At 26.1% G+C, this 16,178-nt stretch overlaps 2 protein-coding genes across 2 annotated transcripts; both read right to left on the bottom strand.

Moving 5' to 3' along the window:
- Nucleotides 1-618: 618 nt before the first annotated feature.
- Nucleotides 619-3,352, bottom strand: LOC132928847 (reticulon-4-interacting protein 1 homolog, mitochondrial-like). Its single transcript, XM_060993758.1, has 5 exons — nt 2,913-3,352; nt 2,603-2,826; nt 2,330-2,527; nt 1,999-2,111; nt 619-1,340 (listed from the first exon to the last, which is right to left on the bottom strand). Exons 1-5 carry the CDS (start codon nt 3,262-3,264, stop codon nt 911-913), a joined length of 1,317 nt encoding a protein of 438 aa, XP_060849741.1. The 5' UTR covers nt 3,265-3,352; the 3' UTR covers nt 619-910.
- A 5,648-nt stretch (nt 3,353-9,000) lies between these two features.
- On the bottom strand, nt 9,001-14,775 carry LOC132929895 (solute carrier family 35 member F6). The gene is made up of 9 exons (XM_060995527.1): nt 14,385-14,775; nt 14,031-14,178; nt 12,195-12,342; nt 11,985-12,135; nt 11,381-11,551; nt 11,191-11,301; nt 10,167-10,328; nt 9,932-10,086; nt 9,001-9,788 (listed from the first exon to the last, which is right to left on the bottom strand). Exons 2-9 carry the CDS (start codon nt 14,102-14,104, stop codon nt 9,660-9,662), a joined length of 1,101 nt encoding a protein of 366 aa, XP_060851510.1. The 5' UTR covers nt 14,105-14,178; nt 14,385-14,775; the 3' UTR covers nt 9,001-9,659.
- Nucleotides 14,776-16,178: the final 1,403 nt, after the last annotated feature.

Here is a 16,178-nt window from a genome sequence, read left to right as displayed (position 1 = left end):
AATATTTTGATTTTTAATTCAAGGTTAATGGCAAGGTAAAATATGTAAATAATGTAATAATATATTGTGCGCAACTGCACAGGTAGATCCATTACTAAATAGTATTAAATATTAGTACCTAAATATTTACCTAGATCAGCTCAAAATTATTAAAAATTATTATAACTAAACTATGATTTGAAAAAAATGGCATTCTAAATCTATGTTATGAGTTTATGACTATATTTATTCCCTTAAAAAGTTAAAAGTTGAAAAGTATAATAATTTATTGTATTATTTTAATATAATAAAAATAAAAAGTAAACATTAAATACCTAAGTAATAATAACTAATTTATCAGACCATAATTAATACTTTCTGAACTATTATTTAAAATTTGTAACATTTTCCATTATTGCTCATCACAGTTCAGAGTATGTATATAAAACAAATGTTTATGTCCAAAATAAATTTCAACCTTAAACTGATATGTTATTTTTATATACACATGAGTAATTACTAATAACTTATTCATTCAAGGTATGTATAATTGTAAAATTGATTTATTTTGTGCAATGTGCATATTTTTTTTTATTATTTAAGTGGTCTGAGTAGCAGTTTTGAAATTTAACTAGAAAATTAAATCTAAAATAATTTATTTTCAACAATTATAATACAAGTAATATTGAAATAGTTTTTTTTTATAAAACTAAATAAAATTTTGTAATATTATCAATATTTAAGAAATAATTTAATTTAACAGTATTAATTTATTTTTATTAGGAATATTTCTTAGAAAATAATATTCACGAAAACAAATATATTTTAAAACTATTAACAGATAACAAAATTGTTTATAATGATTGATGATTATTCATTATGTTGCCATAATCAAACATCAAAAGAGAATCTAATTATAATAAATAAACACTTAATTAGTTAACCTAGCTTTATCCATACTAGGTTTATCAAAAGTTATAATAACTTTGCCTCTTAAATGTCCTTCCTGTACTCTTTTGTATGCATCCTTAAGATCCATAAATTTAAAAGTTTTTTCTAGAGGAATTAAAATTTTCTTTTCTTCAGCTAATTTAGCAAGTTCTTTTACACCACACTCAACTGGAAGGAAAGTTCCCCATCGTATTGAAGAACCTTTGAATACTGCTCCAGATAAAATGTTTGGAACTAGAAGGTCAATTGCATTTTTAAACATGCCCCCAAACAAGCCATATGAATCCGTATTGTGTAAAAGGGGACTACTAAGTGTAATAAACGTAGAATAAGACCACTCTTTTAATAAAGGTGTGTAAGAACCAATTTTATTATATGATATTCCTGCTGCATCTAGGATTATGTCATATCTAAAAACAAAAACAAAAAAAGTTAAAATTATTTTTATAGTTTTTTTTAGCAATGTCTAGTTGCAATTAAATTAAAAAATAATCAAATAATGTTACAAACATAATAATTCAAATACAACAATAGTGTTAACAAATGTTTTTAATATTTTTTTTTTATATTTTTGATATTACTATTTAAATTCAATATAATCATAACTAATAATAATAAGATATCATACCCATTGTATTGTCACTATCTTACTAATATACAGCAGAGAACATTTGCATTTAAAAAAATCCATTTCATGTTGATAGCTTTAATACAAGAGTAAATTTACTCATTATTAAACTTAATTTAAGAATATAATCTAGGGCATCTCATAAGTTTTATTAACATTATAATTTCAAAGTGAGCTATAGTTGTGTTAAATAATATAACTTTAAAATACTCCTTATTACTCACTTTAAAATTATAATATTGATAAAACTAAGAGATATCCTAAATTAAATTTGTATCTTAAAGTTTGATGAAAGGTAAAATTATTTTATTATTATAGCTAACAATATAAAATAGATTCTACTGAACACAAATTGCTAGGTTGTACATTAATAAAATGAAAACACATGCAGGTATTCTCATAATTTTAATTTATAAATATAATGTATACATATTACATACTTTCCATGTTCTTCTAACTGTTGTTGTGCATCTTTAGCTGTATAATCTATAATATTATCAGGTCCAAGACCTCTCACCAAGTTTATGGCAGTTGAATCACATGTAGTAGTTACCTGAATAAAAATTATAAAATAAGAAACATATTTGACTTAAAAAAATTATTTATATATAAATGATATGTTTTAAAACAAGTAAAACAAATGAATTTCAAGATTATATACTAAATTATTTTGCAAATTAAATATGATTTTAAAATTTTTTAACGCATACCTAGTTAGTTATGTTCAACATTAATAGATCTTAATCAAAATTGAGACTATTTACTAAGTACCTTAGCACCCCAATGCTTTAATAATTGTATAGCACAATTACCGACACCCCCGGATCCACCAATGACTAGTATATTTTTGTTAGTAGCTTTCAGAATGTATAAGCCACCGACCAATTTCAAAGCAGACCATGCAGTCAAGCCTGTATACAGTAATCCTGCTGCTTCTTCATTAGTCAAATGATCTGGTTTCTTAGCTACCTAAAAGAAAATTGTCAATCATGAAACACTGGATACTTGTTAAAAATCTATGATTAATATTGTTTTGTACCGTACCAGACCTTCAGGAACAGCGACAAATTCAGAATGGCAACCTTGATGGAAGGGAGGCACTACACCCATAACCATATCACCGACATTAAAGCTCTTGACTTTCACTCCTTTAGCTATGATTTCTCCACAAAAATCACGCCCCAACGTTAGCGGGAATTCAACTGGTTTGTGCAGGGACATTTTTTCTACTTGACGGATAGTGCTCAACAGTACCTGACCAAAGCCCTCTGAAAACCGTGAAATAGCGAAAATGATTATAGCATTATGCAAAGGATAAAACATGCCACTGAACCACAGTTTTCCCATCACTCACCGGCCATGAGCACGTCAAGAGGGTTCACCGACGAAGCTTTGACATGCACCAACACTTCATGGGCCTCCACCATCGTCGGCGACCGGGCGTTGCTAGTCAGTACCAAATCATCGACGGTGCTGTACGAGTGAGCTTGCCAAGCAATCATTTTCGATGACCAAGCAGTTTGGGTCGGTGTCGTTTCCGACTTTTCATCAGTCGCGGGTATGTCAACAGTCATATCGTCGGCGGTGGTGCTGTAGCTGGTGTTGAACGTGCGGCGTCGAATTGTCCGAGCTACGAACGTGTTCCTCGACGGCGAAATTGGAAGTGATCGAAAGACTAATCCAAAAATTGTGTTTGATTTAGACATTATAATATATTAGCTAGGTAGGTATATTATTTGATTTCCACCGGATTCGTGCTGATGGTGCCCCCTCCGACCGTTATCAATCGGTTGGTTATCACACCGGGACACCGGGTGCAAAATATTATTATAATGATTATTATTATTATTGTTATTTCGCATTCTCACTAGTTAGTAGTCACTACTCTCAATTGCTCTGATTTCAGCAATTAAAGTCTCTGTCTAATACAAATTAACGTATTCGTATCATAATTAAATATGATATAAAATTAATAATTTATTACATTTTTTATTTTTATTTGTTGCGTAACCATAAAAAGCTATATAAGCAATCATTATTAATATTATTTCACTATTACACTTGATGTCTGTAAAATTATTATTATTAGTTACCCATTGGCCATTACTTATTATATAGGTACATACTTCCATAAATATTAAAATATTTTTATGTACCTAACATATCTACGGACTTAGTGGCGCCTTACCATATAAGTTAAAACTTTAAAATTATACCGAAATAGGTGTATAGGTGTGTTCAGAAATATTTATAATAGACATATTAATTAATACTTCATAGCCTCATAGGTATAGTTACGCAGTGATGAAGATAGAAATCAAAAATAAATTTTCTATGTATAAAAATTATTCACCCTGCGGCCTGCGCCTACAAGTTTGTAGTATATTATGTTTATTGTCTACATAATGACATCACAAGTACATAGTACACTGTAATAACAATTGTATAGTTTTTCCAATGTGAATTGCAAACAGCTTGTAAATAAGATCTCTCAAGTGTATAGAAATTTAAAGTTTAATTAAAAGTCTTACGTTTTATTGGTACCTAAGTAGTAAGTACCTTCAAGTATCTGCATGTATATCAGTATACGTACATACAGAGCGGTACTCAGAAAAAAAATTACGTGGGGGGGTTTATACAAATCTAAGTAAGTGGTGTATAAAACAATGGTGAAATAATTTCTAAATTTTCGTATAATGTGAGAAACTGAAAAACCTCCAACCTCCGTCGTCCCTACTCAGTCCCTAGTTACGGCCTTGCATACATAGTATACGCATAATATACCTAATGTTCATTATATTAGCTATTAGCAATTAGCATAGTATCAATTAGGTATCGTATTAAATACCTATTCATTGTAAAGAGTGGACCAATAAGTAGGTACCAATTTGACTCTTACTTTCTTTCTCTTTATATATTATTTATTGAAATGTTTCTAGGTTGCAGATTAAAACATAATTATGTTGCCATTTAAGTGGATCGTGGATGACCTATCATTTTTGTTTATATATACATAAATTATTACCTATTTTTACATGAGCAACAGATAGTAGTATAAGTTTATAATATATTAATAAAGGTAGGTACTCTATAATTTCAGTAATATTCTTTTGAACTGATCAATAAATCAAATTTATATTAAAGTTGACGCATATGAGTAGGTACTGTATGAGGTATGAGTGTATGACGTGTTCCTAATTTCCCATATAAATTACAAATCTGATCGGTTTAAATTTTAATTAATGTGAATTAAGTGATATTTATATCTCATATATTTGTAAATCATGAAGTTTGATTATTTTATTACTATAAGAAGAGTATGTATATTTTTTGAAAATATACATTTTTGTTTTATGTATAGACTCTTAAACTCTTTTATAGTTAACATGAAGTCATGAAAGGTTATATGCATTTATTTATTTATTTCTTGAATCGTGATAAATAATTGTATGCTGATGGTACAGGTACTTAATATAGATACGAAAATAGTGAAATGAGTTTTAATGAAAATTAAATTATTATTTATTTAAAGTATTTAAACATCAATCAATGTTACTAACCTAAAATTGTTTTAAGTATTTGCTTGTTATATTATTATTATTACCAAACTATATAGATTTCAAAATTCAGCACATTTTCATAAAGTAAACATTCAGTTGTGGTCATTTTGTGTACTACACCTTAAACGGCTTAAACGTCTGCAGATTATTCAATCTTATAATATTACAAGTGGTAGGTATGTGGTTGATTATGTTAAGCATTAAGCTAAATTATGTTGAAACAAATGCGAAACACTTGAAACTATTAGTATAACATAACTTATAAAACTAATACATATCCTCTCCCCTAGCCCATCATCTCAAGGTATGTCAAAATCTAAATACCTTTATATGTACTCTAATTATTTTTGTTACGTTTTAACGCTAAAAACATGCAACATGCAACTATTTTTATAGAGTCCACAGAGACCCCAATTATTCCCAAATCCCAAATGTAAGTCAGCAACAGGTTTATTTAATTACATTTTGGTTAAGTTATTGAAAAAATACCGTCGAATATTTCATATGATTAGCCAATTTTTTAGTTTAATTTTATTTATTTATATAATGTTTTTCATCAGATCTTTGTACTGTATCAATCGGTGTTAATCTTGAGAAAATGCTTGCCACTTACCTACCTTTGCACTATTTTGCACCATATTTGGTTCTACGTCTACCTTCAACCTACTATAAATCAGATAGTAGATAATGAGTTTATATTTAATTTATATGCACTTATTTCATTCAGCCAATTTCTAAATATATAATTCATTATACTCATAAAATCAACGCATAAAACAATATAATCTAATTATTTGATATATATTATGATTTATGACAGTATGATTTTATATGCTATATATATATATATATAGCCACATATAGGTAATTAATTTTTGTATTTTTATCAATTAATGTTATGAATAGCTAATATGTCGGTATAAGCAATTTTGTGTAGGTATTCGAATAAAAGTATTAAAATATTTCTTTAGTTATCAGATACGTATTTTAAATACTTTTGATATTTCTGAAATACGAAATAGTGTATAGTACAAATGCGTTTATATTATTAGGTAGTACAATTTGCAAAGAACAGTTATTGTAAATTGTAATATAAGTTATAAATCATAACTAGCTCTAATATTTAGTGAGTTTTGACCTTTGGGTGTATCTCATCAAAGAGTAAGTCACTGTAATGGATATGTTAACATTTAACAATTTTAAAATTTAATTTGATGATAAATCATTGCTTACAAAAACGATTTTGTAGGTCAGCCTTTATTTCTAATATTTTATAATTTTTTTATATTACCTAATATGTACCTATTGTACCTTGTACCTATTATTAATTTATTTTTTTATTAGTAATACGATATTATGTTGAATTAATATTTAGCCAAAAAACATCAAATATAGATATTTTGTATAATATTATATCATAATTTTCAATTTATGTTAATTTCAATTATAGTATAATTCAATACTCAATAGGTAATCAATACTACCGACGTACGATGTAAAGTTAAATCAGATTTTTTGTTTTGAAGGTAATAGGTATATCGTATATGATAATAAAATATGATGTGATTGATATGAAACCGTAAGGTTTGAATAGTTAAATTGTGGTGGTCATATGATGAGTATATTCAAGAATTAACTGGACAAACAATTATGGTACCAAATGACTTTTAAACTGCCCACTTTGTTACATCATTCCATAAAAACGCGAGTTTTAAATAACAATAATTACGGTACTTTATTTTCATAAATTGACTGTAAGGGGCACATTAGTGCATTACTCGTATGAATTTCAGCTCGTAAATAAAGTTAGCTAGGGATGATTTATTTGATACATTTTCTAATTGGAGATACATTTATAGTAAGGTAGAAAAACAAACAATTGGATTTTAAGAAGAACACCTACCTCCATTTTATTTGTATCAGAATCACGGAACATTAATATAACAACCTTATTAATAAATCCGTATAGAACTAACAATGCTTATGGAGGCTGAAACAATAGGTTTCCCTGTTTCGTTGGCAATAAATATCTCTATACTTTGGAAATTACTAACGAAAATGTTGAAATCGGCAAGATAAGAATGGCATTGGCTCAAATAGGAGATTTATCAGAAAAAAAAAACAAAAGCTGATAAATAGATGGATGTTTGATTAAACATTTTATGTCAACGTAGGTATTGCCTAAGGTTAATCAAATTATTCCTAATTTCTTAAAGCAAATAGGTAGATCAACATATAAGAAAAAGATCTTTTTAAAATAAATTAATATATTTTTTTTTAAAGTTTCTATTTAATGAAACTTATTCAAAATATTTTTTAAATTATTGTTATACATATATTATATATATTATATTTATTAATTTTTCCTGTAACATATATTTATATATATTTCTTTTTACTATTTTTTAATTAATTATAATTGATAAATTTTATATATTATTTTTAGTAAATTTTTTCTGTTACTATTATCTGAGAGACTTTTTTCCATTTACCAATAGTAAAGTACCAACTATCAATATAATTTGCTACCAGAAACAACATTAAAAGTTGAAAGTTGAAGTATTTTTACAGCTTCAAAAAGTTATGAGTGATCAGATGTGTATACAAAGGATTATTTAGTGGTAAAACTCTGGGTAAAAACCACAAATGTAAAATAAAAAAGTATGTATGTGCATTAATTGATTCTTTCAGCATCTAAAATTAATTTATACTTAAAAATGTATATGAGTGAGGGACTATGCGTTAATGGAAGACTTTTCACAAGTTCACATCAAAATTGAATTGAATACAAAATTATTTAATTTTAATTATACCTGTTGTAGGGATTATACCATAGTTAAGTTATTAACCTTCTTACTCCTCAGCCTGAAAAAAATGGAAATGAATATTTGTGTATAGTATAAACTATCTTAGATAGAAAAACCAAAATTAAAAATTCACTTTCAACATTATTCTTTCACACTTAAAATATTTCAAATTATTACTTATTTATGTTTATACATATATTTTAATTATTATTACCAATTTATAATGTTAATATATTATCCATACAACAATTTAAAAAACAAAATATTGGTATCAAATTTTGTATTTCTGTTGCAATTCAAGTATGTAGATGATAAGCAAAATTGTTTGATTGGCCATGATTTTTTTAATTTGAATATGTTTAAGTAATTTATTAAAGAAATTGATTTTTCAAAAATTCAATCATTGTAAACTTATCAATGAATTTTTTCTAAAAAGAAATATTTACTGTTTTAGTTATTCTAAAATAACTGGAATTCTTCATTCCTGCCACAAGCATTATGTTTATAGGGGAGTTTTTAGCTTGTATTGTAATTTATTATATCATAGGTATATAATTGTTTTGCAAGAAATAAAGATTATTGCTATTATAATTATTATTTATTAATATATAAAATGTTTTTAGAAAAAATTAGTTCGACATACTGTATTACTTTGGTAAATTACTAATATAAATATTAATTTGAATATTATATATTATAATTAATTATACAATTTAAATAATTAAACAAAACATTATAATTCTTAGTTGCTTGTTCAATTATCTAATCTGTAAATGGGATCCATAAACTGTATATAACATGATAAATTAAGTTCAATAATTATTTTTTGATGAATAGAATATGTACTGTATACATATTTTTAGCTCTGTTATGATTCTTTAATAAATCGCTTCATTGACATCTCCCACATAACTTAAATCATTTTTTTGTTCTTATATACTACTCATAATGTTTTTTATTTTTTAATCAAAAATTGATGTCATTATCTTTTTACAATTGGTTACAAAAGGTAGTCATATTGTGGAAGTCATGCAATTGCAATTACACAATTACACAAAAAGATGAAATATACATGTTAATATTATTTTTAAGTCTGGCACTATATTTCTTGAATTGTATTAATAATTAATAAAATACAACCATTTTAGATCAATCATAAAAATTAAACATAATAAAAATATATATCTTAAAGTTCAATAAAATTACTATAACAGATAACTTGAACAACATTATTGAATATATTATAATAAGTATTGTTACTTGTTGGTGTCAAAATCACCAAATGAAAGATCTAAGAGTAATAATAATTTAGTTATAAAACAATAATATTCTAAAAAATAATAATATATAATTAAAATAATAATAAGGAACTATAATATTATTTGTGTATAATAAATTGAAAACCCTTTTACTTGGTATATTGGAGTTAACTAAAGCAGTTCTAATTCAACTACAATTTATAGTTCTAATTAATACAATATTTTATTAAAAAAACATTGAATATAAATAAACTAACAAATATATATATTTACCATATATTATTTTGGTTTAGTAGTAATCTATTCAATGTAATGAGTATTGTATGAGTAATTAAATTTAATTATTTATATTATATTATTATAATATAAAACATACTCTAAGTGCATTAATGTTCAGTTCATCTATTAGCTCCTTATTTTGATATTACTTGTTGAAAGTAGTCATGTTTAAACATTCACAGAAATAAAAATATTATTACGGTTCTCCGCCAATAATAGGTTCATCTGTAGGATAGTGTACGACAGTTCTCAATCTTCTGGGTACAGCTCTTAATAAATTATTATAAATGCACATGCCGATGAGTAACAGCAGGAAACCAACAGGCTATAAAAATATAATTTAAAATATATATTAGGTATAATATATATATGTATAAATATTATTTTTATTATTTATTAAAGATGAACTATAACTTAAAACATTTTTAATATGGTACAACAATAATAGTTAAAAAAATAAAATATTACCTGAAGTGGATTGAATGTTTGCCAGCCAACTGCTAACGAAAAAGTCCAAATGAAAAATGTTCGAACAGAATCCAATACCATCCTGGTGGTTGCAGATATTTCCTTAGCAACACTTATACCAGAAAAGTTGAAATAAGCAATGCTTATTATGTTTCCTGGAAGTAAAATACATAAGAATAACAATACAAGCTATCATAAATCGTAATATATTAGTGTGTTAGTCATTAAAATTTACCGATTAATGCAATCAGAATCCACTTGTTGTTCATTATTTGAGTAATAGCTTCTGGAAAATCTTCGATGACTCCCCGAGAATTATTACCAGCAAGTGGAGGACCAACATTGATGTAATAAAATGGTACTAACAGCAAACTCATCATCAGGAATCCAAATACACCTTAAAAAAAATAAATAAATATATTACTTCAATCATCATTTGTTATCATAAGACTATACAGAAGATGTAACAGGAGTGAACTGTGACTTAATAATGAGTTATTGATGCTTTTATTTAAAGGACAATTATGAAGTACTATATATAATATATATATAAGCAATTAGCAGTTGAGCACACTCTATTATAAATTATACACTGATTTTTATTGATAAAGATAAAATATAAACAATTTTATTTTTTGATTAATTATAAAATACTGCCTTTTATTGAAATTGTAACTCATATTCCAAATTCCAAATAAACAACCATGTCATAATTTGTATGGTTTATTTTATTAAGTGCATCATGTTAAATGTTTTCTATGTTAATGTTAAATAATAATTTTTTTAAATTTATCAACTAAATATCATACAGATAAGAATTTAGGTTTAAATGATCATTTGTTACTAGTAACTAAAAATATTTTATTTTTAAGTGTTATTAAAAATAATCTTATAATGCAATAAAATATTAAGTGTTAACTTAAATCATACAATAAAAAAAGTACAAGTTTGTTTTATTTAAACAACAAATTTAAAAACTAAAATAAAGAAGATAAAATACTTTTAGATAGGTCTAATTTATTTTTTAAGAATGCAAGATCAATTGAGACCCATCTATGCACTGAGTATTAAATTTAGAAATACTATAAAATAAAATACAGAAAATAGTTTCAAAAATTTAGTTTTCACTTTCATACTATGCATTTAAAAATCTAATATTTAAAAGTACATTTCTATAATTTAATATTGATCTGCTTGAACATATTTTATAATATACAAGGTTATACATGAAAGATATAGACAAGGATAATCATTAGTACCTTCCCAACCAACAGCTTGTAACGGTGGAATATCATTTGTAACAACATATTTCTCTTCATAGACCATTTGAGCAGCTGTTATAATCTGAGCAAATAAGATAAGTGAGTCACCTAAAAATAAATAGTAAATGTTCTTTGATATTAACATATCCTATTTTTCAAACAGAATCAATATATTATTATTTATTACCAATAATTATTCCATTAGTAGATTTTGAGTTTGATTCAGATGATAACAAATCTGATATGCCAACTGTGGCTAATCCAATAATTATTGTAAATATTCCCAACCAATGGCGAACAGATACTTGTCGATGAACAAAAATTTTTGAAAATATGGCAGTAAAGATTATGACAGCACCTTAATGAAAAATTAACAATGTATTTTATTTATTATAAGTAGAAATCTAAAGAGTACATTACACTCATATAATTATGTTATCTCTGTCTTACATATGTGCAACATAGCAAATTTACATACCTAATGTTGCATTTGAAGACAATAATATAAATAAATTGATGTCCGAGCAAGTATTATGTATATTATATATATATAGGTAGTTTTAAAACAAGTTTAATGTTTTTGAAAAAAAAAAAAAATCTACTTGGACAATTTATATACTCTTCTTGAAAGTTTGTAATAATTAGATTTGATTTAAAATTAACTGTAAATAAACTGTAGTAAAAATTTGTTCCGTTTAACGTATAAGATAAAAATAACATATCTGGTTGTAATGTCTCCTTAATACTATTATATAAACATTATGGTGTAATTTAGCTGATTATAATAATACCTCTTAACATTTGAAAACTAGATGCAAAAGTCATTGTGAGACCAATGTACATGAGTGTAGTAGCTACCATATCAAACATTGCTGGGACAAAGAACAAAAATGGATTGAATTGTTGGTTCCCTTTAACAATTGGACTGTCCTCAATGGGATACTATGACAAAAATATAATTACAATTATTTAATAGTTCTGTAATTTAAATGTATACTTACTTGTCTTTTTATGTGGTATCTATATGCCAATTTGAAGAATAATAAACACAAAAATTCTCCAAAAAACATGGTTAATGATTGAAAAAATGGATGGTCAAAGGAACGTTCCTTACCATCTGAACCTTTAGCTCTAAGATTATCAGCCCATCTAAACCAATAATTACATAATATAATAAAAGTAACACAATTGTTGTGGAGAAGGAACATTTTAGAAGTAACTATCTCTGTTACTTTGTTAGGTGTGAATTGCTGGTTGGTAATGTATTGTTGTAGTATACTGATATAGTGATATGAAAGGGGACTGGGGAGTATACATCTTTCAATTTTTGGGTACATCATATGAGAGCAGTTCAGGATTGGAAAGATATTGGTTTACAGAGTTTTAGAATTTCTAACGTTTGATTACAGTTACTACTGTACAGTTTGAATAATTCGAATAAATTATATTTTTTACCAATGTGTGTTACCAATTTATCACTAAAATAACTCGCCAGACCAATCCGGCCCTGTATGAGTGTATATATTGGGTAAAATTACACATCTATCAATTTTCAAAATATCTATGACACTGTAGTTATTATATGCATAATCTAATACATATATACAGTTTTTAAATTTTAACAAACATACATTCATTTTAGTAGATATAATAATATAAACTATTATCGTTTTAAATGAAAGAATACAAACAATGAAATTGTAAATATTTGTTTAAATAATAATAAAAAAAACAATTCTCTGTTTAATCCTCATATAGTCATACTACATAATATAGTAATCAGTATTTATAATTTTGTGAGTAAAATAAAATAGGCATTATATAATACTAATTTATAGTTTTATCCTTAATATTATGTGATAGTACATTTGAGTTCAGTAAATATCTTTATGAATGTAAAAACTGTAATTTTCATTAATATAATATCTCAATTTTTTTTTATATATAGTTAATTGATAATTTTTATACGCACATTAGATACTTTGTCATTCTGTTGTGCAATTGTTTAAATAGAACATACTACAAGCTTGTACCATTATTTCAAGGTTAACCAGTTCAGTGACATGTATATATTATATATTTGTAATTATAAAAACGTTTACATATAAATAAACTTGATAAAGTAGAAACAGTATACATAAATATAGAAAAATAAAAATAATCTTCAAACTTATTTGACTAATTTGAACTTGGATACCACAGAGTATCATCAATGGATTCTTTCTCTATTCATGCGATGTACTAATAATTATAAACAAGTGCTCAAATACTTTATTATTTATTATTAGCAACAAATTATTATTTGTTAGGAATTAATAACATAAATTTACAATTATTAAAATTATATTTTGTGCAATGATAATCATAAAAAAATGTTTAATTGTAATATTAGTTTAGACTTGGTTTAATATAAAAATAAACATACAAACATGACTATCATTATCATAAAAAAAGGGAATTTTATTATGATTAAATGAAACTAATTAACTAATTTCTTATAGGAGTTAACAAATAAACTAACATCATTATTATAAATTAAACTGAACTATAAAGTTGAAAAGTTGAATCATGTATAATTTCTCATTAAATTGAAAGTTGTACAGTGTACATAATGGTACAATTATCATTAGATAATAGGTCAAGAGTCACCCAAAGCAAATTATTAATCAGCTATTAACAGTCATCTAACTCAAGACACCCATCTTATAAACCGAATATCAAATGACTTATTTTTATTCATATGGTACACAGACAAGGTGAACCCGACAGGATTTAAACATATATTGTGGCGAGTGACAAGTATGTCATTATTTATTAATTAATAATATTGGACTTACTTGACACTAAGCGTGTTAATGGAACCCGTGACAACCATTCCGATAGCCAACAATAGTTGATACGATGAATACATGATTTCTGTGGTGGTAGTGAATTACAGCAGTTAGAACATTAATCGCACAACAGTCAAATGTGTGCTTTCAAGACCTGACAAGACACACAGAAAATAATTAAACAATATTCGAAACATTCCTATATATAATATGGCAGAGTAATCTAGGCGGAGATAAAAGCGCTTGTGTCACGTTTTAAGAATAATTTTTTTATCTACCGACCAGAAAAACACGTCCGAATAAAATACATTATAATAATTAATAATACTATAATACTATGAATCAATTATGGGTACGTACCGTGTGTGTGTAGAAATTCGCTGGAAATCTCGCACGTCGCGGGACGATCTGTGTAGAATCTTATTAGTCAATACTCGATACAGGTATAGACTATTGTGGAGAAGCAGTAGCTTCACAGCAGTGCATGTGGACGGTATTTTATCGTTTGTTTGTTTGAACACTGATTGTTGTTCGGTAGAGCAGTCACGAATATGTTTTATAAATCGGACTTCTCTGTCTAATCCGAAATCTCTATTCTACGTTTGTCGTCACAGGGAAACGACTAATGAGTAACGATGTATAGTAGAATAGCTATAATTCTATAAATTCGTAATCAGTAAACACTATAATAATGCGATCCAAGTGTCCAACAACTGATCCGTGCGTGAGAGAATAAAAAGAACTTAAAAATAAAAACAGAGACGGACTGTTATCATTTAACAGCTGTTGTACATATTACATATTATTTTTATTGTTATTATTTTATCCACTATCCGCATGACCTATAATCGGGATCATTACGTACAAATGTTTTGGTTGAAGGTCACAGCAATAATGACAAAATATTGTTATATAATAATATTATTTATACACTATTATTATTATTATTGTCAAATGTATATTTGTATTTTGGTTGTTTCGAACATAATAAGCTAATAGACCAAATTGTTTGGGGACTGGGGTGACTCAAGTCCCCCATGATATTGATTAAAAGAAAACTTATCCCAACTATAGTAACTACTAACTACACAGTACACAGTCCACACCCACATCCTGCATCACTATTAGTTATTGACAAATATAGTAGTATACAAATTACATTATCGTTGTATATTATGTCTATTATTATTTATTTATTTTTGTTTAAGCGGATTAACACGTTCACTGCTGATTAGTATATTTTGATATTAAAATAATAATATAATATGTTTGTTGTTAATTTTCTATAAGCCGATGTATGAAACTAACTAATAACCAATAGTTATTAGTTATAAATTATAATATTGTATTATGATTGTTTATTTCTTATTACTTACCTAGTAGTCTTTATTGATTAAGTTCAGTTCGAGAAACTATATAGGTCAATATACGTTTTGTCACACTTATCTTTATTTTAATTTTTAAATACTTATGGATCACATTGACGTTTTTACTCAAAAATTAAAAAATGCATTCATCTCCTCATTAAATCCTAAAGGTTTTCACTTTTCAGTCCTAGTTGATGTCAGTATGTCACTGTTATAAACTTATATGTTCACAGTAGAAAGGCAGAAACAGACGGGTATGTCGTATGTCTCGCGTTCATATTATTATATTGATTTGGCTACAAGACATAATAATGAGTATTTATGACTGCTAAATTGGCAGTGTCATAAGCGAAGGATTCCTGATCCTGAACTTGACATTCTCATTCTTGACAGTATATTAGTATAAAGTATTAGTATATAGTCTACTATGATTCATAACCCGCGTGTAAAATGAAAATCTATAGAGAAAATCAATAATAAAAACTGCTTTTAAGGGGATTGGAAACGATGATTTTCTATCTTTGTCTAACACACACACGACATAGGATTATAGGGTAATCGGCCAAATTTCCAAATGTATCAGTTTTTCCAAAAATAAGTGCATTACACTTTAATTTCTAATAAATCTAATAAAAAATAAATATGTTATATTATAATACATAAATTACGTTAATAGTAAAGTATCACAAAATATACTGTACCTATACACATTAGTGCATTAGTCAAATAATATAAAATAATTGTTTTTATGTATACAGTATACTCAAATAATAACTAAAAATTTAGT

Source organism: Rhopalosiphum padi, chromosome 4 (assembly GCF_020882245.1).
Source record: "Rhopalosiphum padi isolate XX-2018 chromosome 4, ASM2088224v1, whole genome shotgun sequence".
Classification (NCBI taxonomy): Eukaryota; Metazoa; Arthropoda; class Insecta; order Hemiptera; family Aphididae; genus Rhopalosiphum; species Rhopalosiphum padi.
Note: the sequence above shows the minus strand (reverse complement) of the source record. Positions and strands in the feature narration are given on the sequence as shown.